Raw genomic sequence first — 26,045 nt, 5'->3', positions numbered from 1 at the left:
TTGCCATGACGACGGCCCTGATTCCAGCCCGCTTGCTTTGGAAAGCATGTGATTCATTGACATTATCCCCATACCTGCCTGCAGTCGCATGCTCTGTCGGGGAGCGCGTGTATGTGTGTGTGTGTGTGTGTGTGTGTGTGTGTGTGTGTGTGTGTCTGCCTGCACATGCGCGTGCTGTTCCACATGTGTACTGCAATGCTAGGCGCGGTTAAAAATAAACGTGCTTTGCGGAATAAGAGGTACAAGGCTAAATGTGTACCAGAAACACAAAGCTCGCATACAGCAGTGAATTGTTTACTTTATGCATGTGTTTTCCTTTAGAAGGAGGAGAACATTTTTGTGTAATCTGCCCTTTAATGTCTCATTGCTTGGGCATCTCATGGTTTCACTAGGGTGAAGAGATTTTCCCATGTCTTATTTATGATTGGGCACACGTAAATAGGGTTTCAGATGAAGTGAGTGTGAACAGTGATTGAATACATTATAAAGAAAAAAATCTTGATTCTATCATCACTATAAATAATTCTACATGATAAAAAGAAGGCTTTAAAAAGATCGGTATCGGTGGTCGTATCGGCAGATACTGCTTTCTGTGATCGGCACACACACACACAAAGATACACCCACACACACACATATACATATATACATATATATATATATATATATATATATATATATATATATATATATATATATATATATATATATATATATATATAATATATAAAATGTTTGTAAATAATATATGTAAATTATAACTTCATAACAGGTTAAACCAGACAAAGCCTGCATGAAAGTGCCCTATATATATATTATTTATTTTTATTTTTTTTTTTTTTTTGTATATTTTTGTTGGTTTTAAATGGTAAAGTCTTGGTTGTTTTAGCTGGTCTAGTCTGTTTATAATGTTGAACGTCTGTTTTGTAAAGTTGATTGGTTTTCCAGTGAATTTTAGGTTAGTTTAACTATGAATTGAAAGAAACTAGTCAGATCTGTCTGTTTTAGACAACACCGATAATGATTAAATAAAGAAATGAATTTTAATCCCACTCATGTTTTTCCAGATGTCTGCCACCCATGTACTAAAGCACACTCCATCCGCTGCTGCCTCGAATGCCTCTGACCAAAACGCACAAACTACATTTCCCATCGGCCACTTGGGCAAAGAACAGTTACGAATCATTGGAGGGCCGCCCAATCACTGCATGGCTCACCCAAAGCACTCTGGGTCACGGGAGGCGGGGCCTGTGGCCAGCAGTCACAGTCTCCGCCCTTTATCAATTAACAGCGAGGAGGACGATGGAGGGGGCGGGACCAGGGTGAAGAAGAAACGAAGGAAAAAAGACAAGAAAGAGTCAGAGTGGCACATAGATGAAGAGAGCAACGCTAAACCAAAGAGAAGAGCGCAAAAGGAAGGGAAGGAGCTTCTTGCGAGAAAGGCAAAGATGGTGAAGGAACAAAAGGATCATAAGAAGAGGGAGACAAAAGCCCAAAAAGAGGTCAAAAAAGTCAAGAAAGGTCAAAATGTAAAAGTGAAAACACAGGCCAAGAACACTGCAACACATCCACCCTCCAAAAGAGGGAGGAAGCCAAAGTGAGTAAAAAAATTACAGAATTGTCATTTTTGGATGCAATATTCCTATAAATGTACAAACACTACCGTTAAAAGCATTTTTTTTTTTGTGTGTTTTTGAAAGATGTCTGTAATACTCACTAAGGCAGCATTTATTTTATCAAAAATACAGTAAAAACTTTAATATTGCGAAATATTGTTACAATTTAAAGTAGCTGTTTTCTATTTTAATATATTTTAAAATGTAAATTATTCCTATGATGCAAAGCTACATTTTCAGCATCGATTTTTCATTCTTCAGTGCCACATGATCCTTCAGAAATCATTCTGATATGCTGATTTGCTGCTCTAGAAACATTTCAGATTATAATCAGTGTTGAAAACAGTTTGGGAGCCATGCTTTCTTTAATGAACATGAAGTTTTAAAAAACAGACCATAATGGCAGGCATATTTAGAACCCTTGGTGCCTCATTTACTAAGAGATGTCTCAAAGAGAGAGCAAAAATGATTTTAGTTGTTGACTAACAAATGTCACACAGTAAATTGCATCCTTTGCATGTGACAATTTTGCATGTATTGTCTCTGCACTGTTCTTGCTAAGCTTAATCACAGACCTTTTCATGTCTTGATTGGGTGAAATGTGATACAGGGATTGTGAGCGTTACAAGGTGAATGTAGGTACTTACGGGTTTCCAATTTAAAACCAAGGTCAAAAATGAAACCTGCAACCATGCAAAGGGCTCTCTGACCTTTTTGGCTATTTTTTCTAGCGTACTTGGAGAAGTTAAGATACTCAAATATGTAATTTTCTTCAGGGTTGCAATAAACAATCCATTGCCAAATGATGACACTAAAAAATGGCCCTTTGAACACAGAGTTTATGCCAATCATCTTTTGTGTTTGGATGCATTTCCTTTTTAAACTTCCTTACCCACTTTGTGGTTCCCTCTCACAACTTGTTTTTCCAAACGTAAAGCATTGAAATGCAATTTTATTCAAGTGCTGCACTCGAGCAAAACAGTTGTCCTTCTTGTCCACTTATAAACCAGTTAACATCTGCACAGCAGATGTCGGTGTTTTGTACCATTGTATGGCCAGATATTTGTCATCCAAGCAAGTTTTTTGGCGGTAAGATGGATTGTAAGAGCATTTTGTTGCTGTGTTATACAGAGAGCAGGGTGCCATGCCTCCAGAGAAGAAGAAGAAGGGAAAGAGGAAAAGTGATGCTGTACTTGAGATGGTGGAGAGTGATGACACAACCTCTCTCAGCACGCTCGCCACCGGCGAGGAAAGCATCGACCCTATGGATAACACTGTGAGTTCTCCTGGAACCATCTACATCTGGTATATGGGTTTCTCCTGAGCAGAACAATTATGCTGCGTATTTACACAAATACCAAATCGCAAAGTCCATGTTCAAAGTTCATGTTCAGAGTTCAGGTTCAAATTTTTTAATAGAACTTTAAGTCCAGGTTTAATAGAACTTTCCTAGAAGTATTTCCCTGGTTTTATACAAGTTAACAGTGGCATGTTAACGATTACCAAAAAAACTAGGGATGCACAATATAGCTTCTATATCAGTTATCAACTACTATTGTTTTTTGGATGATATTGTATATTTAATTTTAATGTCTTTGTCCTGCTATTTTTACGTTTAGTTTAACTTTGCACTCACTTAGTGTTTCATTATTTAAAATTTAAAATTTCAAACTTGAACTTTAGAAACTCTCAAAGTGAGACATTTATTGCAGCAGTTAAAATAATTTAAAATTTGTGTGCGTGTGTGTGTATATGTGTGTGTGTGTATATGTGTGTGTGTATATGTGTGTGTGTATATATATATATATATATATATATGTGTGTGTATATATATATATATATATATATATAGATATATATATATATATATGTATGTATATATATATATATATATATATATATATATATATATGTATATGTATATATGTATATATATGTATATATATATATATATATGTATATATATATATATGTATATATATTGTATATATATATTATATATGTATAATATGTGTATATATATTATGTAATGATATATGTGTATATATATATATATATATGTATATATATATGTATATATAGTGTGACTTTAAAATCACTTACAGATCTGGCAAAATTATATCAGTAATCTTTGGACAAAGATTTTTACAAACTAAATAATAAAGTCTAAATAATCTAAATAATTCTAAATAAGTCTAAATAATTTTCGCTCTTTTTTTTTTTTTGTGCTTTTTTTTTTGCATTATTTTCATAAACACATTTTCCCTATAATTACATTGATGAGTAATGAATATTTTTGTTGCCATTAATGTATTTATTAATTTAAAATATTTTGGTAATTGTTTTGTTAATAATTTTACTGTAATATGTAAATACATTTCTTTCTTTCTCTCTTTCTTTCTTTGTGCAGAAGAGGCGATCAGGGCGTCAAGTGAAGAGGCGGAAGTATAACGAAGATCTTGATTTCAAGGTCGTGGATGATGACGGGGAGACCATCGCTGTGTTGGGCTCGGGCCGGATTGCTGCCATGTCTTCCTCTACCCTCGCCTGGCAGGCTGAGGTAACCGTGGCAACATCTGCCATTATGCCACACCACAGACCTGCCCTACTTCTGGAAGGGCGGAGCAAACACACACTGGAATAATGCCCACCTTCTTTCTTCCCAGGAACCCCCTGAAGATGAGGCTAATATCATTGAGAAAATACTCGCAGTGCGAACGGTCAAGAAAGAGGTAACGATGTCTGATTACATGTTACACTTATAAATGATGGATTACTTGCTAGCATTCAGGTCCGTGATTATTTTGCAAGCTATATAAAATTAAGCAACAATATTTCTTATGTGGAACGTGAAATTTCCTATAGAGTGTGTTTTTGATTAAGTATTTAGAATAGTGGTCGCTCAATATGTGGTGTTCAATGATTGATTCTTAAACCTTGAATATTTGATTAAATTCTTGATTTACACCATGATACAAAAAGACCAGAATACTGAATGCAGTACTGTAGAATATACCGCTCTGTACATTCGGATGCAAGGAACATCTGCCTAAAATGAAATCGTTTTCATGTAGACAACCATTGACGAACCACCAGAAGAGATGGAGGAGTTTTACGTCAAGTACAGAAATTTGTAAGTGTACTCATGCGACTCAAACTGCTGTTACCGTTTTGTGATCTCAAACTCTCAAACACTCAGCTTGTCAAACTGTCAGAGCAAACACATAACTCACATTTATTGTGTAATGCATTACTTCAGATCATTTATGCATTAAATTTTCCATCTGCTAGAGTGGTAATACACCATGCCTGGAGGAATAATTTGCTGAATCAGCAATGGTGTGATTTACAGCAAGATCTTTTTCTGATGTAATTCTGGAAACTACGAATAGAAATCTGCAAATCTGCAAACACAAAAACAAAAATTTTAAAAGCAAAAATCACATTTAACCTCAAAAACAAAAGAAAAATATACCTTTTAGGATCATTGATTTTTATTTTCCGTTATTTTCATGATAATTAAACACAAACATACTTTTGTTTTGCATTTTATTGTAATGTATATACTTATATTATTAATCTTATTTATTATTTTTCTGTTTGCATTACAGTAGTGAGGGGGTTATTTGCCAAATTTTCACTAATGCCTCCATACATAAAACTGATGCTAATAATCCTAAAAAGCTTCATTTTCTTTTTGCACAATATAATTGATTTCTTTTGATTTTGAGTTGAAATGTGACAAGTTTATTATAGATGGAGAAACAAAGACATTGTAAACAAAATACTATTTTAAATCAAACACATGCATGCTAGTTGAAAGGTAAAGCACACAGTGTTGTTATCGCACTTTGTCAGCTATGAAAGGCCTTTCTCATTGCCAGCTCCTATCTGCACTGTAAATGGGCGACCTTGGAGGAACTAGAGAAGGACCCACGCATTAGCCAAAAAATCAAGCGCTTCAGAAACAAGCAGGCGCAAATGAAGCACATTTTCACAGAGGTGCGTCTGCCAAAACATGCTGCAATTTGTTTGTGGTTCATTTACATTTGTAACCAGGACATGCACCAGATATACTAGGATGTAAAAAATAAAATGCATTCAAATTCAAGAATTTTGTACCTCATAGACTGTCTACATATGTATTATTTGATTAAATCTGGTTGAGATGATGATGTGTTTCTCCTCAGCCGGATGAAGACCTGTTTAATCCAGATTATATTGAGGTTGATCGGGTTTTAGAGATCGCTATCACCACAGATACAGAAACTGGAGAGGTAAGGTGCTCTTCAAACGATCTTTAAAAAAAAAAATGAAAGAAGCTGTTATATATACTTTCGGTGCCAGTCTTTTGATGTTTGGTTTGTTTGCATGTTAACAGGAAGTTACACACTACCTGGTGAAATGGTGCTCTTTGTCATATGAGGAGAGTACTTGGGAGCTTCAGGAAGATGTTGACCCTGTGAAAATCAGAGAGTTTGAAGACCTCAAGCAAATTCCAGAAATCAAGCAAGTGGTGAGTCCTTGAATGCAAATGATTGCATGGTTCAGCTGCAGGTTTTATCGTACGGTCCAAAACATTTTTTTTTTTTTTTTTTCTGCGTTGCTTTTTAGCATTTATCTCAGACTAGGAAAAAAAGTGCCACTTCTCTTATCTTAATACAGGAAAGGCCTCTGCCTGAACAGTGGCAAAAACTGGAGAAGTCCAGAGAATACAGGAATGGGAACCAGCTGCGAGAATACCAGTTAGAGGGAATGAACTGGCTCCTTTTCAACTGGTACAACAGGTGAAACAAACTTTTAATATCAGTCCCTAAACATCATGATCTTATTTTAAGGTATGAAGTCACTACTTAAGATTAAACTAAGGCTAATAATAAATATTACAGTGACAAAATGCCTTACACAGTATATACACACAGTATATATATACACAGTACAGACCAAAAGTTTGGAAACATTACTATTTTTAATGTTTTTGAAAGAAGTTTCTTCTGCTCATCAAGCCTTCATTTATTTGATAAAAATACAGAAAAAAAAATGTAATATTGTGATATATTATTACAATTTAAAATAATTGTTTTTAAATTTATTATACTCTAAATTATCATTTATTTCTGTGATGCAAAGCTGAATTTTTAGGATCATTATCACATGATCCTTTAGAAATCATTTTAATATGATGATTCATTATCAAAGTTGAAACAGTTCTGCTGCTTAATATTTTTTCAGAACATGTGATACTTTTTTAGGATACTTTGATGAATAAAAAGTTAATAAAAAAAAAAAAAAAAAAAAGAAGCTATGTTTTTAAAATATAAATATTTTGTAATAACAATAGCCTATACACTACTGGTCAGTAATTTGGGGTCAGTATTTTTTTTTCTTTGTTTTTTTTTTTAAATAAAATCAATACTTTTATTCAGCAAGGATGTGTTAAATTGATAAAAAGTGATAGTAAAGAAAATATATTATTAGAATATATATGCTTAGAATTTTTTTTTTTTTTTTTGAATAAATGCAGTTCTTTTTAGCCTTTTTATTCATCAAATATATTAGACAGCAGAACTGTTTCCAACACTCATAATAAATCAGAATATTAGAATGATTTCTAAATGATCATGTGATAGACTGGATGTTACATGTGACACTGAAGGCTGGAGTAATGATGCTGAAAATTTAGCTTTGCATCACAGGAATAAATTTTTTTTTGTAAAGTATATTCAAATAGAAAACTATTATTTTAAGTTGTAATAATATTTCACAATATTACTGTTTTTTCTGTATTTTTGATCAAATAAATGCAGGCTTGATGAGCAGAAGACCCTTCTTTCAAAAACATTAAAAATAATAATGTAAAATATATAAACACCTAAACCTGTTCCTCTTGATGTAGGAAAAACTGTATTCTGGCTGATGAGATGGGACTTGGGAAGACCATCCAGTCCATCACGTTCCTCTATGAGATTTTCCTCATGAGTCTAAGGGGACCTTTCCTCATCATCGCCCCGCTCTCCACCATCACCAACTGGGAGAGAGAGTTCCGCACATGGACTGAAATGAACGTCATCGTCTATCACGGCAGCCAGATCAGTCGGCAGATGATCCAGCAGTATGAGATGTACCACCGAGATGAACAGGTGGGTCAGACAGAGTGATTCATTTTGAGCTGTCAGTAGTGAGTTGAACAGAACCACAGTATAGTTACATTAACCAACATAACCAAAATAAAATGTGCACTTTTTTGTTTTTTTATACCTTTATAGCTATTTGTTTGTGTCACTACACACAACTATGTAGACTTAGAATAGCATATAATTTGTTTTTAAGAAATTGATACTTTTATTCAATAAGGATGCATTAAATTGATCAAAAATGAAGACGTTTATAATGTTACAAAATATTTAAATTTCAAATAAATGTAAATGCTTTCAAACTTTCATCTAGCTTTCATCAAACTATTCATCAGAGAATCCTGAAAAAAATGTATCACAATGTTGATATCACATTGATAATAATAAGAAAAGGTTATTGAGCACCAGCATATTAGAAGATTCCTTAAGACTAAAAATTCAGCTTTGCCATCACAGGAAAAAATACATTTTAAAATCTATTCAAATAGAAAGCAGGTATTTTAAATTGTAACAATATTTCACAATTATACAATTATCACAACAATACTGTTTTTATTGTATTTTTTTTTTTTTTTTATTAAACTTCAGAAACTTTGAAAAGTTGCAAACCCCAGACTTGTAAACAGTAGTGTAACAAACACAAGAAATCAGTGTGTGTTGCTTTTTACCCCCACATAATATGTATCTAGGGCATTTTTTGCCCAAACCCTGGTTTATGTCTAACCTTACTTCACACACCTATTTTACCAGGAGAAGATGATGTTGTAGGCACATTATATTTGTTAGTACAGTGTATACAATGGGTCTTTCTCTTGCTCCTTCAGGGAAACATTGTGTCTGGTCAGTTTAAGTTTCATGGCATCATCACTACATTTGAAATGATAATGGCCGACTGTCCAGAGCTGAAGAAGATCAACTGGCGCTGTGTAGTGATCGATGAGGCCCATCGCCTAAAAAACCGCAACTGTAAACTGCTGGAGGGACTCAAACTCATGAACCTGGTAATTTTTTTTTTTTTGCTCATTTATGGACATGAAACACACACACACATTTGACGTATGTGTCATTTATAGTATCAACTGCTCCACAAATGATTCAAAGAGTTCAGGTCTAAATGCAGAAAAGAGAAAGTGAAGCCATCTGTGAGCTAAACTACAGTGCTATCTCTTATGCACACGTCTCATTTATCTGCCGAGTTCTGCTTCACTGCATTTACATGCGCACATCCTCTCTGGACACAGAATGAGTAATCTCATCTCTCACTTTACATATTACTGCAGCTATGGCCAGTGTGTGCAAACTGAGCTACATTTGACGCAGTGCTGTTTTATTCAAGAAGATAATCTCTCACAGCTGATTAGGTGTATTGGATATACAGGGGTTGAAAAGTATTTGGACACTTAAGCCACTTTGCAGTAGTGAATGGCATCCAGAAAGTGTATAAATTGTGTGTTTTCTCTATATTTAAATTTGTAAATAACTGGCACATATTTTAATATTGTGTATCTAATGCATTTATTTTTATGCAAGACTTCATTGTCCAAATATTTTTTGGTCCACAGTATAGAAATGTGTCCTCATGTTGGAGCAAAGTCCAGCTCAGTGTTTCCCAGTGTTGTATCTCCATTTTCATCCAGAGAGAGTTGGTATAGATATTTTAAAATGTAAATACATTTTAGTGAATCAGTAGGCTGAACTTAATGTTTCTGTTTGTCTTCTCTCGCAAGGAACATAAAGTCCTTCTCACAGGAACTCCTTTGCAGAACTCGGTTGAGGAACTCTTCAGCCTGCTTAACTTTCTCGAACCCTCACAGTTCCCTTCCGAGACCACTTTCTTGGAGGAGTTCGGAGACCTGAAGACAGAAGAGCAGGTGAGAGCTAAACCTCGAATGCCTTGATAGGAAGCTTGTTATGCACTGGATAAACAACTACACATCTTTACCTCCAATTACCCAAGCCACCTAGAGGATAGTAACATCCTTGCTAAAATCCTAAGTGGCCAAGGACGATAAACTCAACATAGCTAAACAAATTGCAGCAGTGTTGGAGTATTTTTGTAGGCCAAAAGTTGGCATCACCTTGTTCCCTTTGACAAAAGGCCAGTAGGATTTTTACAATGGAAAAAAAAAAGTTAATTCAAAAAAGTTATTGCATGTTTTGTTCATCTATATAATCTTCACAAATGAACAACTTTAATGAATTTTGAAGCCAATACAATCAATGTAAAAGGCTTGACTATCAACAAGGTACACCACAGTTATATGACAACGTCACTACCATTATGCTTTCAACAACTCTTTTAATCTTTATTTAAAATCTACAGTGCAAGTTGGAAAGTTCCAGTTAAAATAATTTGCACAATTTTTACACAATGCCGTGAAAGCGACGAGTGAGTAGATGTGTTTACCTGTTCAGTGTGATGTTTAATGTCCCTGACAACCTCTGTAGTCCCATTTATCCACTTGTTAGTAGTACCACATCTTTTACAAGACAAAATCTTTTAAATCATAAAAAAGTGAATTATGTTAATCATGTTGTAGTATAAAACTTGAAAATATCTTGAGCTTGAGTTCATCACAGACTTTATTTTAGGCATTTAACCAAAACCCCTTTCAAAAAACCTTTGACTTTGGGAAGATGGAAGGATAAAATGCTCATTTATTTCCATGTTTTAGGACTTTATATTAGGCAATATGGCCTGATTATTGTTGAATGATTATGTGCCCAGTTTTTAACCTCAGAAACATCAACATATCCACAGGTAAAGAAACTGCAAGCCATTCTGAAGCCCATGATGTTAAGGAGACTGAAGGATGACGTGGAGAAGAATTTGGCTCCTAAACAGGAGACGATCATTGAGGTGGAGCTCACTAATATTCAGAAGAAATACTACCGCGCCATTCTGGAGAAAAACTTTGCCTTCCTTGCCAAGGGAGCAAACCAGCACAACATGCCCAACCTCATCAACACAATGATGGAGCTTCGCAAGTGCTGCAATCACCCATACCTCATTACAGGTGACATCTGGTGTTTAGATCAAGTGTGAATATGAAGTATCTTGTTTGCAGTTCTCTATATCTCAGTAGCCACACCTCTAATTTGTAGCGCTGACATAGTCTCTCTTCTTCCTTCTGTCAGGTGCTGAAGAAAAGATCCTTGAGAGCTTCAAGAAAACCTACAGTTCTGAGGCTGCAGATTTTCAGCTGCAGGCAATGATCCAGGCTGCTGGTAAACTAGTGCTTATTGACAAGTTGCTGCCCAAACTGCTGGCCGGAGGACATAAAGTGCTGGTGTTTTCCCAGATGGTCCGGTGCCTGGATATACTGGAGGACTACCTCATTCAGAGGAGGTGAGACAGCTGCTTATTATACAGTGCCATTAGTCATACTTCTATAAAAAAAAAATGATGAGATGTTTTTGAGACTTTAAGTGAATGAGGAAATAGACTCCTTCAACATGAAATCAAAACCTGGTTTACTTCACTTGTTGCTTTTCTTCAGGGATCCCATAATTTAAAATATTTCAAATTGAGAATAGTATTGTTAATTTAATTTTTTTAATTCTTTTAAAAAAAGTCATAGACATGAAAATGAAAAAAAAAAAGAACTAGTTATTCTCATGTCCAAAATATTAGCTGGAAATTCATTAGTCCAAATGTGTGGGAACCCTGTGTCTGATTATTACAACATTTAAAAAAAAAAAAAAAAGGTTTGGGTTCAGTAAGATTTTTTAAAAAGAAACACCAAGGATGCAATAAATTGTTCAAAAGTGACAGCAAAGACATTATACTGTTACAAAAGTAACAGTTTCTATTTCTATTTCAAATAAAATTTATCAAAAAATACTAATAAAAAGTAACCATTGACACAAAAATATTAAGCACAACTTTTTTCAACATTGAAAAAAGAAAAGAAATCATCTTGAGCAGCAGAATCAGCATATTAGAATTATTTCTGAAGGATCACGTGACATTGAAGACTGGAGTAATGATACTGAAAATTCAGCTTTGATCACAGGAATAAAATATATTAAAATAGAAAACCATTATTTTAAATTGCAATAATATACAGGTGCATCTCAATAAATTAGAATGTCGTGGAAAAGTTCATTTATTGCAGTAATTCAACTCAAATTGTGAAACTTGTGTATTGAATAAATTCAGTGCACACAGACTGAAGTAGTTTAAATCTTTGGTTCTTTTAATTTTGATGATTTTCACATTCAACAAAAACCCACCAATTCACTAGCTCAACAAATTAGAATATGAAAGTGATGACATACAGCCAAATACGGGGACCCATACACAGAATTGGTGCTCTGCATTTTAACCCATCCAAAGTACACACACACACAGCAGTGAACGAACACACACACAGAGCATTGGGCAGCCATTTATGCTGCAGCACCCAGGGAGCAGTTGGGGGTTCTGTGCCTTGCTCAAGGGAATGTCAGTCGTGGTATTGCCGGCCCAAGACTCAAACCCGCAACCTTAGGGTTAAGAGTCAAACTCTCTAACCATTAGGCCACGACTTCCCACAAATATGGTGACATGGCAATCAGCTAATCAACTCAAAACACCTGCAAAGGTTTCCGGAGCCTTCAAAATGGTCTCTCAGTTTGGTTCACTAGGCTACACAATCATGGGGAAGACTGCTGATCTGACAGTTGTCCAGAAGACAATCATTACACCCTTCACAAGGAGGGTAAGCCACAAACATTCACTGCCAAAGAAGCTGGCTGTTCACAGAGTGCTGTATCCAAGCATGTTAACAGAAAGTTGAGTGGAAGGAAAAAGTGTGGAAGGAAAAGATGCACAACCAACCAAGAGAACCGCAGCCTTATAAGGGTTGTCAAGCAAAATCAATTCAAGAATTGGAGTGAACTTCACAAGGAATGGACTTAGGGCGGGGGACAAGGCATCAAGAGCCACTACACACAGACGTGTCAAGGAATTTGGCTACAGTTGTCGTATTCCTCTTGTTAAGCCACTCCTGGACCACAGACAACATCAGAGGCGTCTTACCTGGGCTAAGGAGAAGAAGAACTGGACTGCTGCCCAGTGGTCCAAAGTCCTCTTTTTTCAGATGAGAGCAAGTGTTGTATTTCATTTGGAAACCAAGGTCCTAGAGTCTGGAGGAAGGGTGGAAAGCTCATAGCCCAAGTTGCTTGAAGTCCAGTGTTAAGTTTTCACAGTCTGTGTGGATTTGGGGTGCAATGTCATCTGCTGGTGTTGGTCCATTGTGTTTTTTGAAAAACAAAGTCACTGCACCCGTTTACCAAGAAATTTTGGAGCACTTCATGCTTCCTTCTGCTGAAAGCTTTTTGAAGATGCTGGTTTCATTTTCCAGCAGGATTTGGCACCTGCCCACACTGCCAAAAGCACCAAAAGTTGGTTAAATGACCATGGTGTTGGTGTTCTTGACTGGCCAGCAAAAGCAGGATTTGGCACCTGCCCACACTGCCAATGGGGTATTGTCCAGAGGAAGATGAGAAACAACAGACCAAAAAATTCAGATGAGCTGAAGGCCACTGTCAAAGAAACCTGGGCTTCCATACCACCTCAGCAGTGCCACAAACTGATCACCTCCATGCCACGCCGAACTGAGGCAGTAATTAAAGCAAAAGGAGCCCCTACCAAGTATTGAGTACATGTACAGTAAATGAAAATTCTTTCCAGAAGGCCAGTAATTCACTTAATTTTTATTTTTTTAATTGGTCTTATGAAGTATTCTAATTTGTTGAGAATTGGTGGGTTTTTGTTAAATGTGACCCAAAATCATCACAATTAAAAGAACCAAAGACTTAAACTACTTCAGTCTGTGTGCACTGAATTTATTTAATACACGTGTTTCACAATTTGAGTTGAATTACTGAAATGAACTTTTCCACGACATTCTAATTTATTGAGATGCACCTATATATATGTAATTTATTTATTCATTTTACCCTTTTTTTGTTGTTGATTAGATTGTTGATCAGATAAATTCATCTTTGGTGACCATAATTCTTTTTTTCAAAATCAATAAAAAATTCTGTCCAACACCTAACTTTTGTGTATATTCATTAAAATATGCACGGCTGAAACAGCAAACCACATATGAGAACTACAGTGGAGAAAGAGTGGAGTTGGTAATTTCCATGCATAAATAATGAAGAAGCAATAAGGAAATGTCTTCTTATCTGAAATGTGTATAATACATGTAGGTATACGTATGAACGTATTGATGGGAGAGTTCGAGGGAATCTCCGGCAGGCTGCCATCGATCGTTTCAGTAAAGTGGACTCTGACCGCTTCGTGTTCCTCCTCTGTACACGAGCAGGAGGTCTGGGCATCAACCTCACCGCCGCCGACACGTGTATCATATTCGACTCAGACTGGAACCCGCAGAACGATTTGCAGGTGAACAAATAGCATCTTTTATGTAGAGTATAATTGACACTCTCTCTCTTTAGAAATTTCCATACCAAGTATTAAAAAAATAAAAAAACATGAATAGTACGTTTGTTATGAATTCCACAGGCTCAAGCTCGCTGCCACCGGATTGGTCAGAGCAAAGCGGTAAAAGTATATCGCCTTATTACACGAAACTCATATGAGAGGGAGATGTTTGACAAGGCCAGTTTGAAACTAGGATTGGACAAGGCCGTTCTGCAGGACATCAACCGCAAGGGCAGTCTCAATGGGGTGAGGGATCCACAACTTTTAACTTTTTCTTCCAGTGATGAATTGAGAAAACATATCTGCCAAAGGTGGAATAGCATATCCTTATGGCATACTAATTCTTGGCCGAAAACTCTGTTTACTCAACTACATAAGATTATATGATTTTTTTGAAGGATGTGTGCTAGTTTAAGCTTGGACTTGACTAGACAGTGTTGTCTAATTCCTGTGCCATCATCTTTCAGGTTCAGCAGCTGTCTAAGCTGGAGGTGGAAGATCTTCTCAGGAAGGGTGCGTATGGTGCACTTATGGATGAAGAAGATGAGGGCTCTAAATTTTGTGAGGAGGATATTGATCAGATCCTGCAGAGACGCACACAGACCATCACAATCCAGTCTGAGGGGAAGGGATCAACTTTTGCTAAGGTACACATATCAATATACAGTACCATTTAATGTTTGGGGTTTATACGATTTTTGAAAGTAGCCTATGATGCTTTCCAAGGCGGCATGTATTTGATCAACAGTACAGTAAAAACTTTAATATTGTGAAATATTTTTATAATTCAAAAGTACAGTTTTCTGTTTGAATTTATTTTAAAATGTAATTTATCCAGTTTTCAGTGTTACACGATCCTTCAGAATTCATTCTAATATGCTGATTTGCTGATGAGAAACATTTCTTATTATCAATGTTGAAAACAGTTGTGCTGCTTTATATTTTTTGTTTTTTTACAGTGATAGATTTTTTTCCCAAGATTATTTAATGCATAAAAGGTTTGAAACAGAAAACTTTAATTAATTATAATCTTTAATTATCACCTGTGATAAGTATAATGCACACTTGCTGAAAATATGTATGATTTTTAAAAAACAAAAACAAATGTCTGACACCAACCCTTTGTGGTAACTTGAGATTGGTAAAATGTTTTCTGAGACCTGGTATGGATCAAATCCAATTGCCGATGTTGTTTTTCTTAGTATCTCTGTTCATGTTGTTATATTCACCACTGTAAATCATAAATATAGCAGATGAGTGGAAAAGTCATGTGATTGAAAAAGATGAATAAGCATTGCTTGTATAAGTAAAACACAGGCCTTAACGTGTGATCTGTATTTTGATAAAGTGCTCATAATCCTTTATTTTCACCAATTCCAGGCTAGCTTTGTGTCTTCAGGGAACCGTACAGACATTTCTTTGGATGATCCAAACTTCTGGCAGAAGTGGGCCAAAATTGCTGAACTGGAAATTGACTCCAAGGCAGAAAAGGTAAAAATGGTGATGGTTTAAAAGCCAAAGCTGTGCATATATGAGCTCACCATGACTCAGATGGTGTAATGCAAGAGAATCAACTCATAGACTAGAGAGAGAATAGGGGTCATTTGAATATCAGCAGAGTCAAAACAGATGGGTTGCTTTAATGTGTGATTTTTAATAGGCACATTCTAGATGGTTTGCATATTGATGACATTTAAGGAGTAAAATATTGAGACTGCAACACTTTCTGACTCATGTCTTTGTCTCTGCCAGGAGAGTCTGGTGATCGACACCCCTCGTGTACGGAAGCAGACGCGTCACTATAATTCGTTTGAGGACGATGAACTCATGGAGTTCTCTGAACTGGATAGTGACTCAGAGGAACGACCCTGTCGCACCAGACGTCTCAGCGATCGCAACAGACGCTACCTCCGAGCGGAGTGCTTCAGAGTGGAGAAAAACCTTCTCATTTTCGGGTCAGTGCTTAATTTGCTTTAAGCTGCCCTCTTATTCCTTCTGGGTCACCTTCTGTTGCCCTACAAAAGGCTGTTAATGAAGTGACTGTTTCCAAACAAGGGAACAAAAACTAAATTAAATAATTGAAGACCATTTTCTGCCATTTATATTTGCAAATCAAGCAGATGGTTTAAATATTTGAGCCATAAATTAGGCCATATGCAGGTTATACATCTCAGACCAGTGAAATGTTTGCTGTGTGTACAGGTGGGGTCGCTGGAAGGATATTCTCAATCATGGGCGTTTTAAATGGCACCTGACGGAGAGAGACATGGAGGTGCTGTGCAGGGCTCTTCTGGTCTACTGTGTTCGCCATTATAAGGGAGACGATAAAATTAAGAGCTTCATCTGGGATCTGATCACACCCACTAAAGACGGACACAATCAAGCACTACAAAACCACTCAGGTTATTAATGATTTTGTTCACATCCTCAGTTTTTTTTTTTTTTTTATCAATTCATTCATTCATACATTCTTTTAGAGGACTTTAATTCAGGAACTTTTGTCATTTAAATAAAACAATAAATAAATCCATTAATCGTTAACATTAATATTGCACCATGCTTGTGCAGGTCTCCAAAGAGTTTTAAAGGATTTTTGTTACAAATGGAAACATTTAATTAAATGTAATGAATTGATTACTAATTAATGAGTTTATTTTGAATATTACATTTAAAATTTGATAGTTTAATTAGTTTGCCACCAAGTCAAATAATAATTAAATTGATAGTTTAAGTTTATCAATTCTAGTGTAAGTGATTGTTTAGTTTACCAGAAAATATTTTTTTTTGTTAGTTATTTTATTGTACGTATACCTAAGAAAATATATAAAAAAAAATATTTTTTTAAAAAGTTACACCCGAATGCTTTCACTGCTTGAATAAAAAAAAAATATTTGTTGAAATTGAATGACAGTATATTTAAACAATAAAATGATTAATTACCATTATTTGAATGTTGATTAATCATAAGCATCCCTAGTTCTTTGTTATTTGTCCATTTAAACAGAATTCAGTGACTGCTCTTCATATGTGACTCTGTACCACAAAACCAGTCTTAAGTGTCAATTTTTCTAAATTGAGATTTATACATCACCTGAAAGCTGAATAAATAAGCTTTCCATTAATGTATGGTTTATTAGGATCGGACAATATTTGCCCGATATACAACTATTTGAAAATCTGGAATCTGAGGGTGCAAAAAAATCTAAATACTTAGAAAATTACCTTTAAATTTGTCCAAATGAATTCTTAGCAATGCATATTACTTATCAAAAATATAGTTTTGATATATTTACGGTAGGAAATTTACAAAATATCTTCATGGAACATGATCTTTACTTAATATCCTAATGATTTTTGGCATAAAAGAAAAATCAACAATTCTGACCCATACAATGTTTTCTTTTGGCTATAGCTAAAAATATACCCCAGCGACTTAAGACTGGTTTTGTGCTCCAGGGTCACATATAATTGTAGAACAATTCATTTAAAAATATTGTGTAAAAGTTGTGTGTTCACCCGTCCAGGTCTGTCTGCTCCTGTCCCACGGGGTCGTAAAGGCAAGAAGCTGAAGAACCAGTTGAGTCCCCCTGAGCTGAAGAATGCAGACTGGCTGGCCCACTGTAACCCAGAGGTTGTGCTTCAGGACGACAGCTACAAGAAACACCTCAAACAACACTGCAACAAGTAAGACTTGTGGATATTGCCCAACATGAACATGCTTTTGCAAAGTGTAGCAAAAAAATATTTTGCACTCTGATTATACTACATAAGTAGTAAGTACTTTAATCAGGGTGCAAAAATAAAATGTTCATACATCCTACCTGCCATAAAACAATATTTGTTATTTCATTTACAATATTATGAGGTCAGACATATTGTAATTGATACATGTGCTCATCATAATTACAGGGTTTTAAATGTGTGATCATCATGTATCGTGTCATAAACAGGGTTCTACTGAGGGTGCGGATGCTGTACTATTTGAAGGTTGAAGTGTTGGGGGAAGCTGCTGATCAGGCTCTTGAAGGGATCCCATCCAGGTACTACATGGCCCACAAATTATCTTAACCTCATGCATACTCCATGAAATCTGTATCAAGCTGTTTGCATTGTAGAGTGGCTTAATATGTAAAGATTTCTCTGTTTTTTTACAGTAAACTGGAGGTAACCCTTCCTGATATCGACTATATTGAGATACCTACTATATGGTGGGATGCTGAAGCAGATAAATCACTGCTTGTTGGAGTTCACAAACATGGTGAGACAATCACAGAAGAATGGGTGCAACCGTCACACCCAGTTTCATGATGCAATTCTTGTGATTAAACAGTGGAAATCCATGTAGACAATTGTTGTTATTAAACATTGTGAGTCAATGAGAAAATAAATGTGTTTGTTATTTTTTATTTTTTCTTCTTCCAACTTTCATCATGTGCATTAACTTCTCTTTGTGTCCCATGCAGGATATGAGCGGTATAATGCTATGCGTGCAGACCCTGCTTTGTGTTTCCTGGAGCGAGTGGGCATGCCTGATGTCACTGCATTGACGGTAGAACAAAGTGGAGCAGAAACTGCTTCAGATGCAACTGATAGGTAATATGCGTAGAGCAGCGGAGATATGTAACAGTTGCACTGCTTGGCTGTTACTCCCATAAACATGTTTCTTTTTTTGCAGTATCAGCAAGAGTGATGAAATCAAAGAGGAGAATGATATTAAGTCTGAAGAATTAGAAGAGAAAGTAGAGATCAAGGTAATTGTAGGAAGTCAAAGAAGTGTGAAGTCAGATGAATTTTGCCAAGTGTTTTAACCAAATGCTCAGACTGTTCATTTAAGTAAAGTTTTCTTTTACAAAGGAGGAACCCATGTCAGAGGAAACGGGGAAAAATGACAGTGCAGTGACGGGTATTGAAACCTTCCTTATCGGTTTACTTATTTACCAGTACTGTTGAAATAGAATATTTAATTGTTTGTAAATACTGTTAAGAGATGGTCATGATAGACCAAAAATTCACAGGTTACAGTTCTCTATACTTGAACCTAAGATGACCACCCCTTAATATGAACTTACTTTAGGTTGAGTCTAAAGTTTCATTTCTTTTGAAGGGGGCTTTATAGGATCTCTCGCAGGAGACCTTGTTGCAGAAGTGATGGAGCAGGGACGGATACAGTGGCCGGCAGGCACTGCTCTTACAGCACGTCTGCGGCGCCTCATTACTGCCTATCAGCGTTATACAAGACGTGAGCCGCTTCGTCATGACTTTCTCTTACACGAGGGAATTGCACCTGTGGCCTGGCAAATAGGAGAGTTTAGACACTGCACTACTGAGCCTGACCCGCTCTTTTTAGAGTGGCAACGAAGGTGAGTGATGCGAAAGTGGTTTTATTGTCTAGTTATTTTCTCAAGATGAAATCAAATACTTTCATTTGCTTTTTTTAATGTGCAACTGGAAACCAGCTCCTTTGGGTCAAATTGTAGTATTCTCGCTTACTTCAAGTCATGTTGAATGAAACATAATAAACACTAGGCATTAAGAGGATGAGGAACATCAACAAAGTGAACAAAAAAAAAAAATTTGAGCCGCATGATTAAAAAAAAAACAAAAGCAACAGCTAAAAGCTAAATAGAATTATTTGCTAGTATAAAATCCTTGAGGACTGAAAAAACATTGAAACATTGCAGGTCATGATGAACATTGGAAGAATTGTATTTTGATTCTGCATTGGCTTAGAGATTAACAGTGTGTGCTGAAATGGAAATAGCATTTTTTTTTTAACATATCTCCTTTGACACAGGTGGACACGTCGAGAGCAGGCTGACTTCTATCGCACAGTGTCCTCGTTTGGAGTAGTGTATGACCCAGAGAAGAAGACTTTTGACTGGAACCAGTTCCGTGCCCTTGCTCGATTGGAGAGGAAGACTGATGAAAGCTTAGAGAGATATTTCCACAGCTTTGTTTCAATGTGTCGAACTGCATGTAGACTGCCACCCAGAAAAGATGAAGGTAAAAAAGATAGTTGGTAGTTTGATGGGAAGAGTAATAGAAGCTAAATCTGTCATAATATAAACACAACTTCTTGTCTCATGTAGGTAACGTGGATCCTTCACTGTTTGTGGAGCCTATTACAGAAGAGAGAGCTGCCCGAACATTATATCGTATTGAGCTTTTGAGAAAGGTCCGTGAGCAAGTATTGCGCCACCCGCTCCTGGGGGCACGACTGCAGCTTTGTCGGCCTAGCTTGTATTTGCCCGTCTGGTGGGAGTGTGGCAAACATGACCGTGATCTTCTCATTGGGGTCGCTAAAAATGGATTGAGTCGAACTGATTTCTACATCCTCAATGACCCCCAATTATCCTTCCTGGAGGCCCACCGGAACTATGTTCATAAAGAAAACCACAGATATTCAGTCCCAGGCTTGCCCCACCACCATTGCTGCTTATATGATGCCAACCTTGGACATTGTCAGTCCCCACAACCTCCAGAGTATCATCCCACATCTTCACACCACACGACAACACAACTCGTCCATACTCATGGGCATCACCAGCCCACTGAAGTGGTGGCATCAGAGTCTGGAAGTTCCCTAGGGATAGGTACAGGAAATAGGGAAGGATTTTTGGATTGTCCTCCATTGGATGACTCTCTGGAGTTGGGGCCATTACAACATGAAGGCTTGATATCAGACACACTACATGGCAAATCTGGTAAAGAGGCCTTCAATGGATTCCCGTTCAATTCAGCAACCGGTGGGCAGAATATGCTAAATTCGTACGGTGTGCAAGGGGAGTTAAATGGGTCTCAAGGAGACATGGTGGACTCCATAGCTGGGAAACTTCGCAGCGATGTTCTGGTGGGAGAGCAAGGGTCCTCAGAGGAGACTGGCTTAATGGCTCCTTCTGTGGAACTAGATGAACTTCAAACTCCATGGGAAAGCTCGGACCATGCTGAAACTTCTGACATGTTCAACGAGACTGATCCCATCTTGGGAGCGCCAACTTTGGAACCCAACTTTCTTGATGCTCCTCAACCAGAAGATGGACAGGAGGGTGATGAAACGCTCACTGACTGTTTGAGCATGCCTAGTTCGGACTCTCAAAGCAACCCTGTCGAACCACTGGCACCGAGCTTCATGTTGTTCAAAGACCTTAATGTTGGAGAGACTTCTGTGGATCAGACAGATCTGTCAGCCAGTCTTCCAGAATATCTTCCACCACCACCTGTTGGACTCCCGAATGTAAGTCTTGACCAGACGGATCCCATTAGTGAGGAGCAAGAGGACAAGCTTAGTGATTCTAACATCACATACGGTGTTCCCAGTCCAGAAGAAGAAGCTGAAAGCGTAGGGTTTCATTTTGACAGTCCAAAGACAAAGGATATTCAAGATGAGATCGACAAGATGCCTTCAATAGAGTCTCCAAGGGAAAATTGTCTCAAGGAATCTCAGAAAGGGGAGGTGCCATTTGACGATTCCAGTGGAGATTTGAAAGATCCTTGTGAAGTGGCTTTGGAAGAACCTTATGAAAAGCCTCTAACAGAGCCAGAAAAAGTGCCTTTAGAGGAGTCTTATGATTTAACTTGTGACGAGACCCTGCAGGAACCTTGCGAAGGGTTTCAGCAAGACACAGCGGAACAGCAGTTGGTGGAAGAAACCTGCAAAGAACCGCCAGAGCCAATAGAAGAGTGCAATCTAAATAACACTACTCTTTCAACAGATTACCCCATTCCTTCGTCACTCCCATCATCTCCAACTACCTTACCTGACACCTCTGTATCCCCGGGCCTTGATGCAGTCCCAAAACAAGAGTTTCTCGTGGATCCAGTGGTGTCAGATGTGAAGCCTGAGCCAGATAGCACTACACAGACCCCTCACCTTGAGCAGACTGAGGTTTTTGAAATGAAGGACAAGATAAAAGATGAAGGTGCAAAGACACCAGGTATTGTGGCTGTAAACATTAGCTTTCTACTTTTTATGTTTTGTTTCTAATTCTGTTAGTCGTATGTAGTAGTTCCAGGTCTGCTGAGGTTCTATATTTCATTTCATTCTTTACAAAACTAGTAATGGCAGTTTGAGCTGTTTACCCTGTTGGAGGAAAGCATCTCAGTAGACTTAGCTGGTGTAAGCTAGTCTAGCTGGAGTCCTAGCCTGGCCAAGTTGGTGTTTAGCTTGTTAGACAACTGTTCTCCAAGTCTGAACACTTAAGTGTCCAAGAGCTAGCAAACTGGATCAACTTGAACAGGTTTGGAGACCTGCAAACTAACTTTTGTTGTTTTAGGCTCACTTTTTTGGTACCAGAAGTATGTACACATCTGTTTTAGGGCTGAAAACATTTTAGAAGGAAAATACAGTGCTAAAAGTGGAATAACTGACTCCTGACTGTTGAATTATTGATAATTATTGATGTTGTGGCCGCATTACCACCTTTACTGTGAATTAAATAATTCAACAGTTTGTCATCAGTCATTTCTAATTGTTGACAAACTCTAGTCAGATTTGCTGGATGGAATGACTTCTGTACTGTTCAACTTATTCAGAGACATTACATGCTTATAAATGGTTTCTCACTATCTTCAAAAACCCAATGGAAAACAAGGAATAAATCATTTAAACAACTGTTTTAGTCTCTTTCTCTCCCAACATGGTTTGAGTAATAATTGTTTGTTTTTTAGCATTATTGGGAGATGTTGATGGACCACACTTTGCATTGCCCATGTGTGAGATGGCAGACAGTGTCCATGAAATGAGGGAACCAACCATTGCTCAGCTTTTACAAGAGAAAGCACTCTTCTCGTTCTCAGAGTGGCCTAAGGTATTGACATGTTGGTGACCATTCTTCATCAATTTGTTATACTGAAATGATATTAAATATTTTGCATATTCTGCTGAACATGCCCAAGTCTTCTCTGAAAATTAAATAAGTAAGGCTGGAGTCGGCCAATAGCATACCACTAGACATGTATCAGTCACCTGTTTCTGCTGTTAGACCCATTCATACCCTGTTTTGTCTTTTGCTCCCTATAGGACAGAGTGATCATCAATCGTATTGACAGTATCTGCCACACTATCTTAAAGGGGAAGTGGCCTTCCTCCAGTCAACAGTATGAGTCTCCCACCTCATTGGCTAACACCTGCGTGCCCAGCAGTGCCCACCAGAGGGCAGGATTTCTGCCTACCAGAATGCCTATATCTCAGAGCCTTAACTTTAACCTCTCACACACAGTACCCCACTTACCAAAGGTAGGTGGGAGATCACATCATCAGACAGGAGGTTCTTCAGGGTGTCTGCAAATCATTAAAAAGTAGTGAAATATCCTAAATTCAAATCAGGTTTTGGAAATATCTGGACATGAATAATATGAATGAAAATCCTGGCGATATCAGGGTATTCTCAATTTGTGAAATTTTGAGACCTGAAAGTCATGGAAATTAATGAGATCTCAAAGTGTCTAAATTGTGGTTCCTTTGGATTGTTTTTAATCCATTTTACAAATCTAAATATCATCAAACAGCTTATAAATATCAGCATTGCATTTGTTTATAGCCCAGGACTGAATATCCTTCATGCAGTCAAACTGATCAAAGTTATGGTAAAACCATACTATTTTCTAAATAAATATGAATTTGTCGCCTTTGGTTTGTTACAAAATTTTTGCAAAACTTTTTAGATTTAATTGACTGAAACATGGAGATAACCTATTTTTTTTATTCATTTACAACTCTTGTCCCAACAGGAGCGGTTAGTGGCCCCACCATTTCTCCCTGAGCTCAAACGTCCGAGACGTGGGTATGAATTCGAGGCAGAAGTCCTTGCCAAACCAAGCCAGCTTGGAGAAAAGATCCAGGTTGGCGTGCCTCATTGTGCTAACACTCTCCTCCTTAATGGCTGGCAGGACGCTGCTATTGACCTCTCCAAACCAACAGAGCTAACAGTTGGTGGAGACAGTGGGCCAATCGGTCAGATGAGCCACACTGTCCAGTCAGCGCCCCATAAAATAACTGGGATAGGCTCCATACAAGGCTCGCTGGGATTGGATATGGCTGGCATTTTGCAGGCTGGTCTGATTCACCCTGTCACGGGGCAGATTGTCAACGGCGGTCTTCGTCGTGATGATTCAATGTTGAGACGGAGGAGAGGACGAAGAAGAAATGTGGAGACTCCTGATCTCAGCTTTATAAAGGGACAAAGCATGAACTTGCCTGAACAACAGGTTTGTGGAAACACATGTCAATGAAGTGGATATAGCAGGACACCCAAAGATGAAAATAGCCCCATGTGATTCTAGCATTGTACTATTTGTTTTGTGAAACATAAAAGGAGATGCTTGGCAAATATACTAGAGAAAGCTTAAAAAATAAAAAATAAAAGTTGAAAGTGATGATTTATCCTGCCAAGCTCAAAGAAGTAAAAAAAGCATCATAAAAGATTAAAGTCTCCATCAGAGGTGGTATGGAGTACTCTTTTGATGTTCCTTTTTTTTGGGGGGGGGTACATTTTATAAATTAATTGGTGTTTTTGAAAAGATTTACCAGGACAATATTTTAAATATTAATATGGAAGATCTTATATAGTCTCTTTTGTAATGTTGAAAGAAGCTTATTTTCAAAGTTTTTATTTTAAACTTGGATCTTGCCACATAAATAGGTTTTTATGCTGATATGGCATTAATTTAACTATCAAATCTATTTAACTGGCAAATGTTGTGTTAATCTTTGTATACTCCACAGAGTGGGTCAGAGAGTATCAGCCACCCTGTTGTGTCCTCCACATCCTCCCAGTCAGAAGGCCCTCCAGCCACCTCGACAACACTTCCTACTCCGCCTTCAGCACCCTCTCCAGCTCCTCCAGCCTCAGAGACCCTGAATGTGAGCATGGACAGGGAAATGGCCAATAAAGGCCTAATGGAATGGCTCCGACAAAACCCCAACTACAACATGGAGCTTTCTGCTTTTCCGGTAAGTTACAACAGAACTTAGTTTTAAGTCATAATATTTTTTATTTTCTTACATTTTCTTTTGAAAATTATAAACACCTATTAAATTCTTATTAGATAAAGTTAAGGCTTTTTTTTTTGGTCTTACATTTTAAATTTCCTGTTTCACTTGTAACTACGTTGCATTACTACTAAAACAGATGCATATGCGAAAGCAATTTCATGTTGATTTGTGTACTATTAAGAAGCTTTAAAAAAAGTTGCAAGGTTGTTAACATTATTTTTCCATCTAGAAAGATATTTGAATGATCCTAAATATAAATGTTTATTGTATACAGCTTATGATATTTATTATATATTATAAGCCTTGATACAAATGATATATTTGATATTTAATGCATTACTATAACCTAATTTATATTGCACATCTTTCTTGGTCTCAGAATGCAAACATATTGCACAGTTTCCTGGAGCGTCCAAAACAGAGAAGGCATCGCTGCAAAGACCCATCCAAGCTCGACGTCAGCTCTCTAACTGGGGAGGAGAGAGTTCCCGTAGTGCACAGAAACACAGGCCGCAGGGTAAGAAAACATGCAAACACACTCCTATAACCTTTCTTGTTTATTTAATTTAAATTTAATGTGACAATTCCTCTGGTTGCAGCTTGGAGGCGCTATGGCTCCAGCGATTAAAGAGCTCTCTAGATGGCTGGATGCAAACTCAGAATACTCTGTGGCTCCTGATTGGGCGGATGTGGTGAAGCACTCAGTGAGTCATATATATTTTGTCTAGAGAGAGATTGGAAATGGCAAGAAGCGGAGCAGAGATTGTTCCAGTGAAGCCACTTGTGAAGATGTAGTAAATTGAGCATATGCTAATTGTCAAGGTTCAGCATCTAAATGTTGCCTAAAATGTGTAGGTTCAGAG

The 26,045-nt window shown here is 37.2% G+C and overlaps 1 protein-coding gene across 3 annotated transcripts in view; it reads left to right on the top strand.

Annotated features, from left to right (window-relative positions):
* The window catches only part of LOC109099851 (chromodomain-helicase-DNA-binding protein 6-like), a 40,233-nt gene that overhangs the window by 8,535 nt on the left and 5,653 nt on the right, over nt 1-26,045 (top strand). For 2 of the 3 annotated variants that reach the window (XM_042726530.1, XM_042726532.1), the window contains 35 exons: nt 1,068-1,597; nt 2,748-2,892; nt 4,027-4,176; nt 4,283-4,348; nt 4,691-4,749; nt 5,501-5,618; nt 5,807-5,893; nt 5,998-6,132; nt 6,282-6,403; nt 7,513-7,756; nt 8,575-8,751; nt 9,478-9,621; nt 10,512-10,767; nt 10,889-11,099; nt 13,955-14,150; nt 14,271-14,435; nt 14,657-14,836; nt 15,570-15,680; nt 15,942-16,144; nt 16,392-16,591; nt 17,714-17,873; nt 18,140-18,229; nt 18,344-18,447; nt 18,653-18,782; nt 18,865-18,940; nt 19,044-19,092; nt 19,294-19,549; nt 19,984-20,192; nt 20,279-22,123; nt 22,857-22,996; nt 23,209-23,424; nt 23,919-24,395; nt 24,913-25,140; nt 25,562-25,699; nt 25,782-25,886. In XM_042726530.1, coding sequence (XP_042582464.1) covers nt 1,068-1,597; nt 2,748-2,892; nt 4,027-4,176; nt 4,283-4,348; nt 4,691-4,749; nt 5,501-5,618; nt 5,807-5,893; nt 5,998-6,132; nt 6,282-6,403; nt 7,513-7,756; nt 8,575-8,751; nt 9,478-9,621; nt 10,512-10,767; nt 10,889-11,099; nt 13,955-14,150; nt 14,271-14,435; nt 14,657-14,836; nt 15,570-15,680; nt 15,942-16,144; nt 16,392-16,591; nt 17,714-17,873; nt 18,140-18,229; nt 18,344-18,447; nt 18,653-18,782; nt 18,865-18,940; nt 19,044-19,092; nt 19,294-19,549; nt 19,984-20,192; nt 20,279-22,123; nt 22,857-22,996; nt 23,209-23,424; nt 23,919-24,395; nt 24,913-25,140; nt 25,562-25,699; nt 25,782-25,886 — 7,722 coding nt within the window. The remainder of the gene's footprint in view (nt 1-1,067; nt 1,598-2,747; nt 2,893-4,026; nt 4,177-4,282; nt 4,349-4,690; nt 4,750-5,500; nt 5,619-5,806; nt 5,894-5,997; nt 6,133-6,281; nt 6,404-7,512; nt 7,757-8,574; nt 8,752-9,477; nt 9,622-10,511; nt 10,768-10,888; nt 11,100-13,954; nt 14,151-14,270; nt 14,436-14,656; nt 14,837-15,569; nt 15,681-15,941; nt 16,145-16,391; nt 16,592-17,713; nt 17,874-18,139; nt 18,230-18,343; nt 18,448-18,652; nt 18,783-18,864; nt 18,941-19,043; nt 19,093-19,293; nt 19,550-19,983; nt 20,193-20,278; nt 22,124-22,856; nt 22,997-23,208; nt 23,425-23,918; nt 24,396-24,912; nt 25,141-25,561; nt 25,700-25,781; nt 25,887-26,045) is intronic. The other variant, XM_042726531.1, reaches the window with a different exon arrangement.

Source organism: Cyprinus carpio, chromosome B6 (genome assembly GCF_018340385.1).
Source record: "Cyprinus carpio isolate SPL01 chromosome B6, ASM1834038v1, whole genome shotgun sequence".
Classification (NCBI taxonomy): Eukaryota; Metazoa; Chordata; class Actinopteri; order Cypriniformes; family Cyprinidae; genus Cyprinus; species Cyprinus carpio.
The sequence above is the reverse complement of the archived record's forward strand: the minus strand, read 5'-3'. Positions and strand labels throughout refer to the sequence as shown.